Below are 20,898 nucleotides of genomic sequence, written 5' to 3' on the forward strand. Positions count from 1 at the left end.
ATTAGCTATAGCTGTGTATAATCTCAGCTACTAATGAAAAAAACAAGAAAAAAATCTGAGGCGGCGTCTAACATTGCCAAAAAACAGTGTCCAACATTTTTTAAGTATATTTTATTTAAAATGATTTAAAAAAAAATTATAAAAATGTTAAAAAGCACCGAAGATATTTCACTTTAAATAACTCTATACCAAAATTTTCAAGATTGGATAAGTCTGAAAAATATTTAATCTTTTTCAAAATTTTTACTTCTTATTGTACTCAATCCCACAACTTTGACTTGCTCTTTGGCAACTGGTATAATACGAATCCATTTCACACCAATTTAGAAGCAATCACGAAGTGGGAGCATAAAATTTATCTGTTTATGAGGCCTTACAAAACTTTACTGCAGGGTCCAGTGCGAAATTTATGCATGTGTATGCATATTTGTATGTAGGTGTGTATTTTGTGGTACGTCAGTTTTCGACCATAATATCTTAGCTACTGCAGCAATGCTGCGTGCCGTGCTACACGATTTCCACCTACTGCTTGTGTTACGAACACAAATTCCTGTGACATGTACTACATACCATACATGCGCCACAGGCATCTCATCTCACTTAATAGTGTTAGTTGCATGCTGCCGCACGTCGGTATCACCTTTTGTTGAAGTTTTTTACAGGGCTTTTATGTATGTCGTATGTAATTTTTGACTTTGTACGCCGTCGTATGTTGCACGTATGCACTTATAAATATGTATTATGCAGATATCACTACATACTTTATTGTTTTAAAGTTCTAAGAAATTAGATATCATTTTAAATATCCTACAACTACCTCCTAAGCAAGTATGATTACTCTTAGATTGCATTGGCTCAAATTGTATTTAGATACAAGGGGGCGCAAAATTATTCACTATATCACAATCATATTTGACACTTATGAACTAGACAGCGGTAGTATACAAACAGATGTAGCAATGAAGCGCACAAAGTTATTCAAAAACAAAATTAGATATTGGGAAGACTTTTGTATGACAGGACTTTTGAAAAAAAGAGAATAGGAATTCGTTGTAATTTTCATGCGAACGATTATTTTTCAATCATTTGTAAAGGCTGTTGAGGCGTATATCTTTCCATGATTACTGAATACATTGAATGACATATGACTAATTATGATAGGTTAAATTTGACCGTAATTTGATGGCGAAGTCACAATCATTTATAAGGCATTTCCAGACTATCAAACCGCATTCCAGTATCGATCTGATTATTCATGCAATAACTCATCGGTCCTTGAATTTGTTTGGCCACCGTTTTGCAGATGCATGGGCACCTCTAGCCGTAGAATTAATGTAAAGACTCAAATTAGGCAAATATTTAGAAGCAATACTCAATTTAATTTAATTGCGCAATTTGCTGCTAGTAAGAGACAGTTGGAGGAAATCCGTAAACGACGTCTACTGAGGTTGCAAAAGATGATGGCAAATTCGATATTACATTTTATAATAAGCAATAACACGTCAAAGCGTCTATGTGACGCTAACGTCATGTTATTTTTCTGTAATATGAATGCTAAATTAATAATATCTAACAAAAATTTTAGTAGAATTATGTTTGCAAACCTCTTTTTTTTTTTTGCCGGCAACAATTTTATTTAGTTTTTACTTCACATTGGCAAGAGGAAAATCGTATTGTTGATTGAAGGCCAAAACTGTCAACAAATAGGAAGAAAAACAGGTAGGGCATAGATATTAGCTCAGATAATATAATAATTGAAAATGACGAAACTACCGGAATTATAACTTCAAGGCCAAGAGCAAAACGTCTTTGTTCATTAACAGAAAATGAAAAGCGCAGTATTATAGGGCTTGTTAAGATAGATGCAAAGATAACTGCTTCAAAAGTGAAAAATGAAATAAAGAATAAGTTTCTAAAATATATTTATTAGTACTTCAACTCTCAGCAGTCTTTAGAAAAACCGGCTTTCGCGAAAGAGTTGAAAAGGAAAGAAGGAAGCCCGAATATGATGATGTGGGTTTGTATGGCAGCTGGTGGAGTGAGAAAATTGTAGTTTATTGATTCAACAATGATAAATTTGTTTACTTAGATATTTTAAAACAAAATTCAAATAAATTCTATGCCCAATAGATCTTGTCCCTGAATTTATCTACTAAAAATATAAATATTTTTGAGAATTTTTGAAAATTTGAAGTTTTTTTATCAATGAGCGTAGACTTTTGGGATCTTTCATTTTGGCTTTTCAAATAAAATATCATACTTATAACTTCTGCTCAAATATGAACGAGACGTTATCAATAAAACGGTCCGCGGATGACATATGGCAAAAATAAATTTTTTGTTTTTTGGTAGGACTGTTATAAGCTTACATGGCAAATTTCAGCGTAATATGTCACATAGTTTGTTTTCTGTGCTATTGTAAACAAGTCAAGCTCGAGTGTGTTCTTCGAATTCTCTTTTATGACTTCAATTGTCTCAAAATGTTTTCCACGGAGCGGCAACTTGAGCTTGGGAAACAGGAAAAAGTCACATGGAGCCATATCAGGCGAATACGGTGCTTGCGGAACGATATTAACATTATTTTTGTTCAAATAATCGGGAACAAGACGTGATGTGTGAGCTGGTGCATTATCGTGATGCAAGAACCATGACTTGTTGTCCCACAATTCCTTCCTTTTAAGACGAATGTTCTCGCGCAAACACTTTAAAACGTCTAAATAATATTCAGCGTACGTTGTCTGCAACATTTTTAAGGCGTCTGAAGCCTAAATTTTGTTGGAATAACAAAATTTCACACAAATTCTTTGTTCAACTTGAATTTCCATCGTTAAATTCGAAGAACACACTCGAGCTTGACTTGTTTACAGTAGCATAGAAAACAAACTATGTGACATATCACGCTGAAATTTGCCATGTAAGCTTATAACAGTCCTACCAAAAAACAAAAAATTTATTTTTGCCATATGTCATCCGCGGACCGTTTTATTGATAACGTCTCGTTCATATTTGAGTAGAAGGTATATTATTTATTTGTTAAATGGTGTCATCGAAAATAAGTTATGCATTTTATTCAATAAATTTAATGTCTTTATAATAATCAAAAGTTTTATTTATTTGTTTTATTTTTTCTATTGCCCACAAAGAAGCGTAGACTTATGACACCAAGTGTATGCAAGTTGGAAAATAACATAAGTAGCAGAAAAAAGATTGTGCCTTCATTTAAACCTAATTAAACCTAAAAATTGTTGATCAGTATAAAAAAGCTGTACATCAAGTGGACCAAATACAAAAATATTGAATCAGCAAAACAGATTGTACTTACACAGTTTCAAGAAGAAACAGTTAAAAATTAATCAATGTAAATATTTTAAAAGAAAAACAAACAACTATCAATAATTTTTTAAATAAATGAAAATCTTTTTTAATTATTAAAAGTTCTAAGATCTCAATTAAAAATTAACGTTCCTAATTAACTACACACCAAAATTTAACATTGCCTGCTAATCTAACTTGAATTGATTTTTTTTATTTTTTGTTTTGTTAAAATGCGTATTTTATGAATGTGTATGGATTTATAAAATTTTAGTATTTTATTCGATTTAGTTGAGAATTAAATGATTTAATGCTCGATTTAAAAAAAAACAATCGATTTAATCAATTGACCTGACAATTAACGAAACTATTGTTTCTAAATCTATTGGTAGTACAGATTCTTCAGTGGAAGCGAATAATTTAAAAACAAAACTATATTACTTATATACTATATTCAGCTTCTATGTATATTATTTGCCTAAATTAAGTTTCGAAAATAAAATTTTTCAGCTAATAGCTATATACCTCGTCTGTGTTTTTATTTTAATCTCACCTTTTACTCACTCATAACAAATAGAATGCATGTTGTTGTGCAGATGTCGTGTAAACATTTAAATATTTACCTTAGAATTTACAAACCCCTGCTCTAAATATACATATACATGCATGCAAACTTTTACTTCAATTCACAGCGATGACAGGCAAATGGATTTCGCCGAACAGCTCGAGTCGGTGGCCTATGTGATTTGTGGCGAAAATAGTAAAATTACCCCGAAAAACTTTACGGAAATTTGGCAGGCGCGTGGTGTAAGTAATGTATACACATACATTGAAATAACTCATAAATTGTGCATATCTGTTTAAAGAAAAGAAAAATTAAAACTTATATACATGCATACATAAATACATAAAAAGCTATTACACATATAAAATTCACTTGTATTTCCCACACGCAGATTTTAGATAAATTGTACCGTCTGATTGATGTCGATGGCACGAATTTAATATCCACAAATCAAGTAATGGAATTCATTTCGCACCTGACCAACACACGGTAAGTATCCCACGACCGAACTAAACAAAACCGGTGGCGCATACGGACCCATTTCTATTGCATACGAATGTGCAACTCGCACGCAAATACTCGTACATACATACATACTGATGGCATTAAATTTAATGTACGAGTATGTAGTACGTGCTGAACGCTTACAAATTGCAAACAAATCGATTAACACGCCAGAATAGCACAAATGCAAGCGTCCAAGCATTCGAGCTGCATCAATGCAGCAGAACCTCTTCGTGCGTACAATCGCACAGCTTTCATTTCCATATTACCACTACTGTTACATGATCGTGGTAGGTACTCGTACGCGTTGCACATCCGACCGACCCATCGACTATACTTTAGTATCGTAGGCCGTAAGTGCAGCAAGCCAACGATTCGCTGCTCCATTAATCAGTCAGCGTCCAATACTTGAAATCTTTAATTAATCTATAATTTATTGCTCAAACACAACTAACCGAAAATGTTTTCTTCACCTGTGTGCTGACCGCTCGCCTATTGGTCCTCATGTCAGTCTGTTGGTTAATTTTTCAGCATGTCTGCGCCTACCCATAAACTTGTCTATGCTTAAGGTAGCGGTCACTATTAGCATTCAATTCCAATATATTTTCTTTTTTTGCCTTTCATTTCTTAGACCACGCACCGGTTTTGATAAGAGCTCTCTGGCGCGTCTGGAGCAACTCTTTCGCAGCACTGTGGGTAATGAGCAGGAGATACGCCGTGAAGAGTTCCAGAAAATTGTAACATCGAAAAATGTGAGGAACTAACAACAACTCTGCATATTTCACTTTTCTGCAAAGAAAATGTAACACTTTTTTATTTTTTATTTTACTTTTTGTCTTCTTTACGGCGTGGCGTGATTTTACCTTTGTGTGAATGTCTGGTTAAATCGCTGTTTGTACACAAATATCGCTCAATGCAGCCATTTTTTACTGAGCGTGTCTTTCAAATATTCGACAAGGATAACTCCGGTTCGATATCTTTGCAAGAATTCATTGATGCCATTCATCAATTCTCCGGCCAGTCAGCGGATGATAAAATACGCTTTTTGTTCAAAGTCTACGACATCGATGGTGAGTGTACATTTGCGAGTATACATACATATGTATGTGTGTACTCGTATGTATATTAACTATAGCAAACGTGCTGGTATGTAGAAGCTAAAATATTACTGTCGTGGACATTTTTATTATTCTTTAAAGCAGTTAATTTATAACATTGAACGATAAAGTCAAACTCTTTCCAAAATAACATGGTTCTGGCAATGCATTTTGGTAGAGGGGACAAAAAAATATACGTAAAATGTTATCAAAACAATTTTTCCAATACACGCTTTCGAAATCAAAACAAAAATTCACTATGCATAGTCTAATAAAACGAAGTGTGCCAACCATTTTGATGTGCGCACATTTGAAGTTTTTTTATTTTCATTTTTGCAAATATTTTTTGAAAAATTAGGCAGAATGAAAGAAAAATTACTGCTTAACTGCCAAGCCTGCTTTCTGCAACATTGTTGCTTGGCACACTCTGTAGCATTACACTATGCAATATATGTACATATGTATGTACGTATGTATGTAATATGTAAATATGTTAATATACATACATACATACATATTTTCCGTTTTGACTTATTTCTGGGTTTTAATTTGAATTTTGAGCTTTAGCATATTAAGTGACATAGTAGAATTGTACGGCAAATATTTTTGTCTTATATTTTCATGCATATCTCTTAGGAGTATTTGTTGTCCTTTCCGCACAAAAGTGACAAGGAATGTCCAACTATTGAGGAGTTGGAGGGTTAAAATATTCCACAAAAATGTTCCCCGTTGTGTATTACATAAAACTACTCAACACATCTAAAGTGTAATAATCAACTGATTTATCATAAGAATGTGCTAAGTGATGAAAACTTTGACCTCTCCAGAAATAAAATTCAGACATAAACTTTTGAATCACCGACACACGTTCGAAGGTTGCCTTTTATATTTTGGAAGCCAATACTCTTTTGCATTCGCTTGAACCAATTTTCAAAGCTCTTTTGCCACTCTGAAGTAGATACCTTCAAACCGGGCTCTTTAAAGACTTCAACAGCTTCTTCAAGCGTTGCATAACGTTGGCCCGCATTTTATTTTTGATGTTCGGGAACAAAAAAAAAATCACAAGGTGCCAAAACAGGGCTATAAGGCGGAAGACCCATTAAATCGATCTTTTGAGTGCTCCAAAACTACCTTGTGCGAGCCGATACGTAATAGCTCGAAGTGGGTTGGTGAAGGATGTTTCGTTTCGGCGATTGGTTTTCCATAGCTTAAAACTACAGGTCCCTCCATTTGTGGAACAACATGAAGCGGCACCCCCCAATAGAAGGAGGAGCTCAGGCAAGCACCGAATAAAGAGTGTAAACGCCAATTATATGCAGTCTGTCTAACAAAAGCGTGACCGACAAAATTCAAAGTTCCGTTATACGAAAAATTAAATGCTGCTAAATAGGGGAAACCTTGTCACAATATGCGTTGTGCAATTTGTTAGTTCTGTGAGAAATTTAGAAAGCGTACGTTGTTTTTGGAAAATGAACGAGTTGAAGCAATGTTCCTATGTAAACATCCGAAAGGTCCAAAGATATCACGTGCATCTGCAGCAAAAAATATACCTCTCCAAAGCAAAATCAGTAGATCATTGGTTTGTTTAAAGCAGCTTTATGGAAGAGGGTTATTAATGTATCCAAATATATACTTGTTTTTTGTCCTCTCTAGCAAAATCCTTTGACGAAGAATTGTTTTTTTTTTTGTGATAGTACATCCTGAGTAACCGATTTTTGTAATCATTCCGCGATAAATATATATTTAATATTATTAATTCTGAATATTATAATCCAAGGTGACGGCTTGATACAGCACAAAGAGTTGCATGATGTGATACGCGCTTGCATGGAGGAAAATGGTATGGAATTCTCTGAAGAACAAGTAAGCAAGTAACCAACCGCTTGTTTTTAATGAGGCATTGATTCGAGTTTTTTTAATGCATAGATTGAAGATTTGACAACCGCCATGTTCGAAGATGCAGATCCATATAATCGTGGTGAAATCACTTATGAAGCATTGAAGAACCAGATAAGCAAACACGGCGGCTTATTAGAGAATCTCAGTATAACGTGAGACAGCACTCTTAACTTATGTATTTAGTAATTGAATGTCTCAAATTGTTTTTATCAATATGCAGCATAGATCGTTGGCTAGTGCCCATGACTCAGGAAACACCTAAACCAAAGTCCAAATGTCCGCACTGGCGTGGAGGCTTACCACATCAACTCACACTGGCCTACATGAAAAATAATCAAGCGTACGTTTCGTATCTCTTCATTTATATCGCCATAAATATGTGCCTCTTCATATCACGTGCCATACAATATCGTGCTAGTAACGGATTTGTAATTGTTGCACGTGCATGTGGTAAGTATAGCCGTAGATAACACGATTTCACCTATTCCACAAAATACCTATTAAGGGGGTCTTCTGGTCTCGAGGCCCTGAAATGAAGGGTTTTTTTTGGGGATTGATTGTGACAAATCCTGTGAATATTTAAAAAAAAATTTTTTTTTATTTTAAAGGTACATGTCTTGGCTTTTAAAAAATGGTTTTGACTTTGAAAAAAATTAACACCCGCGACCTTGAAATGGCGCTGAAGACGTCCACCTCCAAACGAAACAGGTCTCTATTTTGGTCACGGTTTTTCCACCTGGGTAATCAGAAAGCAAAAATTAGATATGCGTTGTCTTCAGAGTTGCCCTGGTTAAGTGTTCCCGTGACAGATTTTTTTTTTTTTTAATTTTTTTCAAAAGTTATGCAACAATTTGCAAAAAAAATTTTTTTTTGCTCATTTTTTGAACTTTAAAAGGTTATAAAAATGGAATGAAAAAAAATTTCAAAAATCCAAAAAAACCTTTTAAGACCAAAACCATTGAAATCGGAGTATAACTACTATGAAAAGTGTGACCAAAATGCTTAAAAAACACGATTTTCGGGGAAACGCGTTTAAAGATAAAGTTTATGATAAAACGGCCGGAGGAGGGTACACTTCGGTGCCCAGAAAAATGTGAAAAAATGCGATTTTCAAAAAATCCTTTCTGTGGCGTATTCTCGCATACACATACAACAAAATTATGCAAAAAAAAATCGATTTTTTTTTTCGCTGGAGACCAGAAGACCCCCTTAAGACAGTTAAATGATGCACTCATATAATTACTGACGAACTTATGGACTATACTAAAGGGTTACCAGATAGCAATGATAGTTTTTGTAATTGTTATGTTTCAGCAGCTGTAAAAAATCCATTTAGGGTTTGCAATTTCATCATGCATTGGTTCATTCATTCATCATTGCCGAACGTATGGAAATTATTGAAAAATATTATCCAAATTCCGGTTGAATTGAAAATACAAGAATCCGAGGTTTGGTTAAAAAATTATCTTCACGAATCTTGTACGAAAAGCCTTTATGGCTCAGCGGCTTTATCAATAAAGAAAATCGACATTATCGGAATGAACACAATCCGCTAGTGTTCGACCAGGCATCAGTGCATCCAAAGAATTATGCAATATAGGTTGTTATAGCGGCATCATCGCGCCTTATTTCTTTCGAAATGAGGAAGGAGACAGCGTTACCGTTACGGTCCTCGATCTATCCTATGATGTTAACCAACTTTCTAAGGCTAGAGCTCAACAACCTGTGCTTCTCACAAGGCGGCGGTACATGCCCTACAATCGACGCAATGCTCGAAGTTGTAGTAGCAGAAATTTGGCAAATGGGTCAACTCACGATTAGCGGCATCTCAATTGGGCGTCGTGGTCGCGCGACTTGACACCCTCGATTATTTTCTCTGGGACTACTTCAAGTCCTTAGTTTACGTTAACAAGCTAATCTTTTGGGCCAACATTGCCGCACATATTTGACTGTGTCATCAAAAACCGACCGCTTGAAGCACTGTCATCGAGATGAAAGTCGCCATTTGAATGTTGTGTCATTGCAAGCATAATAATATAAATGTAGCCTTGCAATAAAGGCAGAATCAATTTAATATCTCCCACCGTTGTTGTTTTATTGAAATGTATTTTCCTTTTGTTTTTATCTGGTCACCCTATATAATGCATACATATGATAGCATACGTATGTGATAGTCTACTTTTCTAAATTAAAAACAAACACTCATAATTTTCACCCCTTCAGGACAATGCCTTAATTTCAACTGCGCCTGGATATTGGTGCTAATGTTGCGGCACTCACTCACATATCTACGTTCTCAGGGCCTCTCATCATACCTACCCTTGGACAACCACATCTACCTACACAAATTTACGGGCATCGTAGTATCCATTTTGAGTCTTATCCACACCATTGCACATCTTTTTAATTTCTCTATCATTGTTGTGAATGATCCCAAAATCAATGCCGGCCACTACACAATAGGCGAATGGCTGCTGACTGATCGTCCGGGATTGTTCGGCCTTATTCCAGGCTGTGCCAACCCCACAGGTTTGGCACTACTAATAATTTTGCTAATCATGTTCATTTGCTCGCAGCCATTTGTCAGACGCAAGGGTTCCTTCGAAGTGTTTTATTGGACTCATCTGTTGTATATACCGTTTTGGATATTATTGCTCTTTCACGGTCCAAACTTTTGGAAGTGGTTTTTGGTACCGGGACTAGTGTACATCGTAGAACGTATATTACGTTTCGTCTGGATGAAAAGTGAACATGGAAAAACTTACATCAGTTCCGGTTTACTTTTACCCTCAAAAGTCATACATTTAGTCATCAAGCGTCCATTCAATTTCAATTTCCGCCCTGGCGACTATGTTTTTGTGAATATCCCGGCTATTGCCAACTACGAATGGCACCCTTTCACCATTAGTTCGGCGCCCGAACAGGAGGATTACATGTGGCTACACATACGCACTGTGGGCGAGTGGACCAATCGATTGTATCGGTATTTTGAAAGAGAACAACAAAAATTGCAAAACGGGGAAATCGTACAACATCGTCATGCAATCCCAACCGAGCTGGTGCGTCGAGTTGATAAAAGTGAGACAAAAGCATCGCCAACGCCACAAATCGATTTCCTAGCTCAAAATCTTGCACGCTTGCATAACAAACCGAATGCACACGATGCAGCGCTGCTTTCTAATAGAGGCATCAATCAATTGCAAAATGTTCCGCTCAAACCCGCACGGAACATTCACGTACCTTCAAAATTGGCCACTGAAAACATTATCGTTCACGATGAGAACGAGGCCTCTTCGACAAAACGCACAGACCGCATACGCAGTATTAAAAAGTCATTACAACGCACTTTCTCCCGAAAGGATGTGCCAACAAAGAATGATGTTAATGGTCATTGGAATGAAGCTTTTGTTGCCGATAGTGTGGATCCAGTGAAACAGGCAGTGGATAAACGCTTGCAAAAACTGAATTCGCGTAAACCGCCGCTTGAGAAGAGTGTCTCACTGCCAGATATTGCAATCAAGACCAAAAAGAAGGAGCGCCTCAAAGCGTAAGTGTTAGAAAGCATTTAAAAACCTTACAATACATGGAAATAACTACTACTAAGATCCATACTTATATATGTACGCAAATGTGGCGTAAAATTAATCACCCTATGGGAAGATTTTTAATTTTTGCAAATGGCGTTGTACGTCAACATATTTGACACCTGTGAACTAGACAGCTGTGGAGCGCATAAAGGTCAAAATAAAAAGGTTATTTCAAAGCAAAATAGGATGGGTAATTTTGCGCCACCTTGTAAGTTTTAAGCCAATTGAAGCAACCAGCATAAGAATTTAAATGTGAAGTTGAACATTGAAGCTTTTTAGTTAACTCGAATTGCACCCTCGATTCCCAAAAACAGGAACTTTTTACAAATAGCCCTCAGTTTTACATATTGTACATATTTCAGTAATTTAGAAAAAAAGGACCGCGATGTTATTGTATTTCCTTTAAAAACCCCACAAATGGGCTTTCTTTCTATTTATAAAATATGGGTTTTGTTTGTCAAGATTGAATTTTACTGATCAAGTGCCAAAACAGTTTACGCATTAGATTTCACTGTGCGACAATTTTATAGCAACTCAAATCAGCCCGGACTTTACGAATATTTTCTGAAGGTATACCATTCAGTAAAAAACACACTCGTTGAATTTGCATAAGTTTCACCTGAGAAAACTCCTAATAACATTTTGGGAAGAATAATTGAATATTTTAATACTCTAAAGGCTTACCAAATAAGTTTTTTCAAAACGATCCTTGTAGGTCGGAGCTAATGGATTAAAATCTTAAACGAAAATGTTTCCCGTAAATTTTACTGTACACATTAAAACCTTTCATTTCGCTTAGGCATATATAATATTTTAAGCATTTTTTCCACTTTTTTAAAAACAACTTAGCCCGAGACATGAAAGCTACAGTAGACTGTAAAAAAATCAAGCTAACTTTTGCAAATCTTTTATTAGTGGATAGCTGCACTGAAAAGTGTAGCAAAAGAAGACAAAATTATAATTAACAACAATCACGTGGACGCCGAGATGTGAGTACGCTGACTGTTTATTTGATAAGAGTAGGTCGTCTTTACCTCGTTCACCTCAAAAACCATTCGCTTCATTTCTTTACAAAAGTTTAGAATAGTCAAAATTATCAAAATTAAAGGCAAGATTGTTAAGGTCGATGTTTTAATATCGTTGGCACGTGCCATTAACACTAGTTTACAGTCAAGAAAAAAAAAATTCATAAATAAAATAGGTCGCTGAGTCCCAAAACCCAAATAATAAATTTTTTTATTTATTTAATCTACCTTTTTCTTATTTGGTGATATCTCGAAAATCGGTTTAAAAAATTATGTGAATTATCAGACTTCACATAGGAATCGGGATCTCGTTCCTGTGTAAAAAATCATTAATTATTTGTAAACCAGTACCCTCTCATAAAATATGATGCAGCTGCAGCTCAAACAATTTTCTCCAGCATCAGTTTAAAGAAGTCACCCTGTCTAAAACCTTGTTTGGTATCAAACGGTTCAGAGAGGTTCTTTCGAACTTAGTTTGAACTGGTACAATGGATCAATGTCAATTTAGATGAATGTTTTAGTTAGCGGCTTATAGGCAGCTCCTTTTCATGCTGTCAAAGGCGGCTTTATCAAAAAAGAGTGTCGAGTTTTTCTTGGGACTTTGACAAGGCTTAGCGTGCCGCGAAGTCAATCTGAAATCAAAATTGTATTGTAATACAAAAATCCTTAGTAAATATAGCTGAGTAATTGGCAATGTAATTGGGTGAGTAATATCAATCTATGAAATTGAAACATGGGATCACGAAACTTAAGACAAGCTTTATTAATTAGTTTCCGAGTTCCAGAATTTTAATAATACCATTTTAGCTCACGTTTACTTTATTATACTATGATTCAGTATCCTTGCATTTTTTTTTTTTAATCATACATTGAACACTTGTCTTTTACACTAATATTTGAATCGTTATGTTTCTTTAAGTTTACGAGCGCTTGGACGTTCGGAATCAGAGCGTTCATTTGATGAATCACGAGTCAGACGAGCGCGACTCCATAGCGTTGGTTTGGCGTACTTGAGCCCACAAAATAAATCACTTGCACAGAGTTTTCGATACATGCGCAACAAGCCGACAATAATCGCTTTTAAAACACCCAGTTTAGATGAAGCAGAGCCAGTTTTCCCAACAAATTCAGGAGGTAAAATAGTTTAATTTTAAAATATGACACACTCTGCTGCAAAATTATAATACCAATGAACCATTGCCTCCTACTAAATACGAGCTGGTAAGTATCATATTTCGAAGAAACCTGTGTACTGATAATTCAACGTGTATTGGTATCGTAGTATTAGTAAAATGGCATTAACTTCTGAATCTCCGCACTGCACGAATTCCGTCGACGTGTTCCCTTCAAGGATTTTTAATTAAGTTAATATTTGTTGAAAATAGTCCAAAGCACACTCGAAAAGTACAAACAAACTTTTTAATCAGAATTTATAATAATTAAAATTTGATTTTTGGAAAAAAGAAAATTACTGTCGTCCTTGTGCATTTTCTCCATACAATTAATGCTCAACAATTTTTTATATGAAAGAAAACATCCAACAGTCAGAAAAAATAAATTAGAAAAAAAATTTTAAATTTAACACGATTTTTTAGTCACTTCAAACTTGCTTTTTATTCAGCCAAAACTCACTGGGCTATAAAATTGCATACTCTAAAATTTTCTAGAAACTCTGATTAAAGAGTTTGAAATTTTGATAAAAATTTGGTGACGTTTTTATTATTTTAATTTGCACAAAGTTTGAAAATTGTATTTACTTGGTTTTTGGAGAAGATTTTCATTTCATTTTCATGAAAACTTATGAAAGTGAAATAAAGAAAATAAAAATAAAAATAAAAAAGGAAAAACATGCCAAAGCGCGTCAATAAGAATTGCCAATATTCAAGTTTCATATAGTAGAAGAAAGTTTGAAAGTTTCATCGAAATGCTTACTGGCTAGTAAAAATTCAGGTTTCATCGTTCTTATAATTTTACAACAGAGCGATATTTTGTTGCTTAATATTTTCATTTTCTTTCATAACAGGTAAGACGGACACATTTAAGGAGCTGGAAGAAGGAAAAGGTACGAATAAATTTGTAAAATTCATCAATTTTTAGGGTAATAATAAACATATTGAATGTACGTTAGGGTGCATTTCGCTCCATACAAAAAAAACCGATTGGAATTTTAAAATTTATTATATTTCTGCTATTTTCGGAATTTTAATTATACGACTCCTAAAATATTTCGTTAAAATTTTAAGATTTGCTTGAGTTGGGCCGATTAAAAAATATCTTAAAAAATCGAGTTTTTTATAAATAAAATTAATTTTTAAAAATACTTTTCCAAAAAATTGCGTCAAATAATAGAAGGGTTTAAACTTAAGATGCCTGCATGAAAATGTTTAAGGCTTTTATGAATTTAATTAAAATAACAAGATTTTTGGATGTTATTTCAAATCGGCCCAGCTCACCTAAATCTTAATATTTTCCAAAATATGTTGGTGGAAGTCTTAAAATATAATAAATCGTATATATCCGAGCGAAAAACCGCAACTTTTGTTGGAGAGGCGCCCTAATGTACATATATATATATGTAAACAAATGAGGGTGTTCCTTATATGAGGCGATAATTATGCGCTCGTTTGCAGGAATCAGAATTCGAAAATTTTATTTACTAAAGTATTCAACGATAACCACCAGGTCAACTTGCTATATAAAAATTTAATAATTCAGGTATTTCAGAGCAGTATCTATTAACGGTATCTCAACGTTAATCAGATAGTGTTAATCCGTGTCCAATTCGCCGCAAAACAAGTAATTCGATATGAATATATACATATAGTAAGCATATTGAGAGTACGGAGTTTTGTTTTTTTTTTTGAACAAATCAAATTTCTTATTTATTATGTTTTTCAAAATAATTTACGGCCAAATTGGCGGCTACATAGTTTTTTCGTACGAAGCTTCCACTTGTTCGATCGCGTTCGATATTGGTTACCTGTTGATGTTCTTAATTTGTTGTAAACAATTTTTTTTTTTTGGTCACATATGTACAAAGTCGCTTGATCATCGCTAAATTGTTGTTGCTTTCAATTAAAAAAATTTCGTTATATGAGCAGCGGGATTCTCTGGCGAGCAGAGAAGCGCTGAATTAAAACCGGCTATTATCACGCCTTTGATACGGTACTATGTGCTAAAGGTCACATACTCCAAAGAATCTCAGAAATTCGAAATTTTTGTTTACAAATTTTCGAGGCTAGACCCTTCAGCATTAAAAATATAAATGTATAAATGTGTACAATTATATTTTTGATCCACCTAATTTCGAATTGGTTTCGGAATCGTTTAAAATTTAATTTAGTATCGATACAGTTTTCAATTATTTCAAAGTCCTTTGGATGAGCCTAAAATATAATAACTGATAATCAAAGTAAGGGACACTTTTATATATAGTACAAATGTGCACATAAGTATGTATGTAAGTTTATCTATAATTTTCATCTAGGTAATGGAGTGGATAAGCCGGCCGATACGACCATTGTAATTTCCAATTCAAGTGTATCCAAGCCTTTAGATGTAAGTAAAAACAAAGTCAAGTTCAATTAACAGCTCTATTATGTAGTACTTATATTATATATACATAAGTACAGTCTGTCTAATAGAAGCGTGACCGGCAAAGTTCAAACTAGAGTTCCGTTAGAAAAAAACATGTAAGTGCTGCAAAATGTGCTTATCCTTTTCGTAATACGCGTTGTGCAATTTGTTAGTTTTATGAGAAAGTTAGAAAGCATATATTGTTTTGGAAACTGAGTTTCGCGCATGGAAAATAATTTGAAGCAGTGATTCTATGTAAACACCCTAAAGGTGCAAAAATGTTATAGGTATCTGCAGCAAAATATTTAAAGAAGTCAAAAAAATTCATCAATAAATTCGTGCAATGGTATACCGGTCGAGGAAAAAAACAAATACTTATCCATAGCAAGATCGGAAGATTATTGATTTGTTTGTGACAAAGCCAACTTATCATTGCGTGAAGCTAAATCAATTTTAAGGAAAAGTGCTGTTAATGAATCCAAAGCCACGTTTTGTGGGTTTTTACGTGCAAAATACCTCGAATTCCGGAGTGCATTGAAAAAAGACTTGCATGGGCGTAGGTAAATTCAGGACGTAATATTCATGGACGAATATTCCTTTTGGGCAAATAGTTGCATTCGCCGGTCCTGGTGTACTCCTGTTAATTGACAACCTCCACTGTTAAACATACAGTTAAAGTTCATCCTTCGGGCTGCTTCTCTGAAAAAGAATTTAACCATTTATTTGTGTTTAATAAAATATACCAATATTATTGTTGTTAGCTGCGAAGATGTTTGGAAGAACTAGCCAAACTTGGAGTTAAAAAAAAAGCGACGATTCCAAGATAGAAGCCGAAGGTATGTAAATTGGAAACAATAAAATGGGATTGAAATGTTGGATTGGCCCTCACAGTCGCCTGATGCCAACTTTATTGAAAATGATTGGGTTAAATTAGGCAAAACCTCAAGGGAAAGCATATATGGAGGGTCAAACAGTTATCAATGCGAATTCGACTGATTTGGAGCCGATTACTTCCACAACTTGCGCAGAAATAAACACAATGCCTGGCTCGAAGATATGAAGCCATTATAGCTAGTGGTGGTGACCATTACATTGTATAAAATATATTGCACTCAATAAAAATTATATTATAAATCCATACAATGCAGTTTTTTACAATCAATTTGGTCAAATATTTTCCAAGTTATGGCGGTCACGCTTCTATTAAACTGACTGTAAGTATATTACACATGTGCTGAGATGTATCACTATGCGGTCAGAATTATATTCATTGTCCAAAAACCGAAACCCGCCGACAGCTGTTTGGTTTAACTTTTTTAGACCTATTATGTATTGGGTGAAATTAGGTAAAATTTTGTTTAGTATCGTTTTGATATACCGTTCCTCCCCCTTTTTGAGGTTTTTTTTAATTCCAAGTATAATCGAATCAATTCCTTGCATTGCGACAATTCAAAGGCAACACTGAATCGGAATAAAGAGTGAATTCGTGTTAAATCGAAATGCATATCAGACGTTAGAGTATTTTGTATTTTTTAGAAATTTTCGTTTCGATTTTTCGACATTTTTAAAATGTCAAGGTTCAAGGCACAATTATTAAAGGCACTAGGCCAACAACAATGCTTGTACGGAAAGGAATTGGCGAATTTGCCTTGTTTTATTCTGTGCTGACAGCCTCATGGACCCATCGAAAGAAAAAAAAAATAAATCAGCTGATTTACCTACACCACCTTTAATAGATTCGCCTTGCCAAGGTTTCAGAAAATTTATTTAAATACACAAATCTAACAAGGCGAGTTCACACAAGTGGTGCAGCTGATTTGTTTATTCTTTGTTATTTGTTTTAGCCTTGCCATTTGATGGTTTGAATATCAAAGGAATCGGTTTTTTTTTATTTTTTGTTTGTATTATGATTGAAATTTTGACACTCAAACTGCCATACAAGGGTTACTATTTATATTTCTGGCCTTGAGCACTTCTAGTATTTTCAGGCGCCATTTGGCATTAGAAAAGTTGCACATATTTTACCATAAACACAGTCAGCATTTTTATATGTAAGCCTTTTACTTGTTTACAGCGGCTTTAAAATGTCATTTAGGTAAAAAAAATGAAATTAGACTGTTTGTTTTTCACAATTTTCAACATGGATTAACAAGACAAGAATGCATCGAGGAACTAAAATCATTATACAGCAAGCAAGCATCATCCTTTAGGACCGCAAAATCCCGGTAAAATGAATTCTCTCGTGGTAGCTCTTCGTTCACCAACGAATTCCGGGAAAATCACTTGTTGTGCCAGGAAATATCGTTGCTGTGTGCGGAATGATTGGGCAAGATCGTTATGTCATATACCAAGAGATTGGGGCTATGGGCACTAGTATGACAAGCATCAATAAGATTTTGCATGATCACCTTGTGGTAAAAAAGGTGTACTCCAGTGTGGTCTCACACAATTTATAAAACTTACTAAAAATGCGACTAGACTAATTGCTTCGAAAATTGATTCAAACGAATGTAACAGTGTATTGATCATCATGGAGAACTTTCGAGAAACAAAGAAAAGCCGCTTGCAGCCAGTGTTCATTTTTCCATTATCAGGCCAGAAATGTAACACAAAATGCATGTGTGTGTTAGTTTTTCTCGGGTGACTCCCCTTGTATAGCCTTGATATCTAGCAAGAAATTTTTGGTAATTCAGATATGCCAAATGAAATTTTCAACAGAGTAAATTCTAAAAAAATATTTTCACCTGCTTTTAATAGAAAGAGTATTTGGACTTGTAATTGTAACTTTTACAAACAAAAAAGCATTCACAGAATTAGGAGTCCATGATTTTTTTTTCTTCTTTTCAAATAATAAAGCTGTGAGTAGGACTCACTAATTGGAATTTTTCGTTATTTGCGATCATAGCCCACTAATTTTTTAAGGGGAGGCGTATTTGACAGTGGTCTACCAGAATACATTAAAAACGCGATTTCGAAAAAAATGTAGATACGCCTTTTCTATATTAAGCCATCGATATATATACAGGGTTGGCCATATTAAACTGACCCATTGAGTAACCCTATAACTTTTTACTGTAATTTGAAATCTAAGGTTTACGTCAACAAGCCAAAGACACTAGGCGCACTTAAGGCCAATATCCGACGGGAAATAGCCGCCATATCGGCCGAGACGCTGGCCAAAACTATGGAAAACGCCGAAAAACGGGGCTATACGAGCTAAGGGCGACCACTTGCGCGATATCATATTCAAAAAGTGATGTAAACGAATCTCCTTGAACTAAATTAAATGTTTTTCACAATGAAACACAAAAAAATGTTTCTTTTTCCATATTTTTTTAATAATCACATGGGTCAGTTTAAGATGGCCAACCCTGTATGTATATTTAATTGGCGCGTACACCCTTTTTGGGTGTTTGGCCGAGCTCCTCCTCCTATTTGTGGCGTGCGTCTTGATGATGCCCAAAATATTACTAGTGAAAATATCAAAATACTTGGAGGACTCATCCCATTATTTTGTTTTTTAGTTTTTTTCAGTCCGAAATAGGTTACCTCAGTTATTTCGTATTTCATCTATAAATACATCAATTTTTTAAAGCGGAATTCGTGGCAGTAAAATTACTTTACTGGAAATTACTTAAATTCATAAATTTTTAACAGTTTTTAATTACAATAATTTAATTTGCAAACCACCGGTTTCAGAAAAACTTCAATTGCTTATTCTAGCTTGTGAATGTTTGAAATTATGTTTACTTCACGAATTTTGCCCGATGTCTTATAATTCTTCCGCACAGTAAAATTTACTAATTTACTCGCACTAATTGCTGCTCTAATACCTAGTCTAACTACCATTTTTATTTATAAATACAGAAGCAGGCTAACATTTTTCATAAATACACTGCATTCCAAAATATTTTTGTACTTTAAATAAGTACACTGCTACTTTAATATGAACTTATGTAAATGCAAACATTCTAAATTTCTAATTGGCTATGAATTGATAAATTGAATTCAAAAATCATGTTTCGAATTTCCATTAAAAGGATCCATCAGCACGCACTAAAGTTGGTCGTTTTCGCAGACCGACATTCTTGCGTTCCCTTTCGACATCCATCAAAAATCGCGGTAGCAATGGCAGTCTTCCCCTACATGGCAAAACTAACTCTGGTAGCAAGGTTACACTAGATGCAGGCGTACTAGAGGTTTGGGATTTGAACACTTGTTTACCAAATATGCTGCATAAAGCATATATGCATTTAAAACATTCGTTATTTATTTATATTTTTCGTTTTGTATAGATTTTTATCGATGGCCCATACGGTGCGCCGTCGAGTCATATATTTGGTGCTCAGCATGCTGTCCTTATCGGCACTGGTATTGGCGTTACACCGTTCGCTTCCATTTTACAATCAATAATGCATCGCTACTGGAAGGCGCGACACACCTGCCCCCGTTGTCATTTTGAATGGGCAAGTGATATACCGAAGACGGTGATGAATCTGCGAAAGGTAGATTTTTTCTGGATCAACCGCGATCAACGCTCATTCGAGTGGTTTGTTAATTTGTTATCACAACTGGAAATCGAACAGGCCGAATTGGGCGGCCCGATGGAGAGGTAACATTTTAATTTTGAATGCATAAAAAACAAGTATGTCAAAAGAATTATTTCAGATTTCTCGATATGCATATGTACATAACGAGTGCACTACAGCGTACCGATATGAAGGCGGTCGGATTGCAATTGGCTTTGGATTTACTGCATGAAAAGGTAGTTATGATGCATACTTTAAGATTTTTCAGTAATTATTTCTTTAATCATACCTTCCTTGTGTTTCAGGGCAAACGAGATCTCATCACTGGCCTTAAAACGCGCACAAATGCAGGCCGCCCAAATTGGGATAAAGTTTTCAAACAGCTGTTGGCGCAGAAGAAGGGCAAAGTCACGATTTTCTATTGTGGTCCACCACAACTTGGCAAAACGCTGCGCTACAAATGCGATCAGTATGGTTTTGCATTCCGCAAAGAATGCTTTTAATTCATAAAGAAAAAAATTTTTTGTTTTAATTTTTTATATTTAAATTTTTATTGTTGTTTCTTTTTTTATGCCAGTTTAATTACTTGTTTAGCAGTTTAACAGCTATGGTGGTTTTGGTTCAGAAATGTATTACTTAAAAAGTTGTTAAGTAGTCTTAAATGCCTCATAACGGTACTTTGCTGTGTGTTTAAGAACGTTTATGTGCATGTACATATATGCTTATAATTAATTTATTTAACTTAAAATATTGTTTGTTTGATTGAGTTATTTATTAGAAATGTAGATATGTAATTTTTACGAA

The 20,898-nt window shown here is 34.7% G+C and overlaps 1 protein-coding gene across 3 annotated transcripts in view; it reads left to right on the top strand.

The window, feature by feature from the left end:
• LOC129243576 (uncharacterized) overlaps positions 1-20,649 on the top strand; it is a 51,449-nt gene extending 30,800 nt beyond the window's left edge. For 2 of the 3 annotated variants that reach the window (XM_054880693.1, XM_054880695.1), the window contains 15 exons: positions 4,005-4,119; positions 4,269-4,366; positions 5,013-5,133; positions 5,301-5,451; positions 7,256-7,341; positions 7,405-7,529; positions 7,598-7,827; positions 9,601-10,924; positions 12,909-13,123; positions 14,013-14,051; positions 15,477-15,547; positions 19,606-19,764; positions 19,861-20,177; positions 20,234-20,330; positions 20,400-20,649. In XM_054880693.1, coding sequence (XP_054736668.1) covers positions 4,005-4,119; positions 4,269-4,366; positions 5,013-5,133; positions 5,301-5,451; positions 7,256-7,341; positions 7,405-7,529; positions 7,598-7,827; positions 9,601-10,924; positions 12,909-13,123; positions 14,013-14,051; positions 15,477-15,547; positions 19,606-19,764; positions 19,861-20,177; positions 20,234-20,330; positions 20,400-20,597 — 3,346 coding nt within the window. In that variant the 3' untranslated portion in view covers positions 20,598-20,649. The remainder of the gene's footprint in view (positions 1-4,004; positions 4,120-4,268; positions 4,367-5,012; positions 5,134-5,300; positions 5,452-7,255; positions 7,342-7,404; positions 7,530-7,597; positions 7,828-9,600; positions 10,925-12,908; positions 13,124-14,012; positions 14,052-15,476; positions 15,548-19,605; positions 19,765-19,860; positions 20,178-20,233; positions 20,331-20,399) is intronic. The other variant, XM_054880696.1, reaches the window with a different exon arrangement.
• Positions 20,650-20,898: the final 249 nt, after the last annotated feature.

The sequence above is a fragment of the Anastrepha obliqua genome, chromosome 4, assembly GCF_027943255.1.
Source record: "Anastrepha obliqua isolate idAnaObli1 chromosome 4, idAnaObli1_1.0, whole genome shotgun sequence".
NCBI lineage: Eukaryota > Metazoa > Arthropoda > Insecta > Diptera > Tephritidae > Anastrepha > Anastrepha obliqua.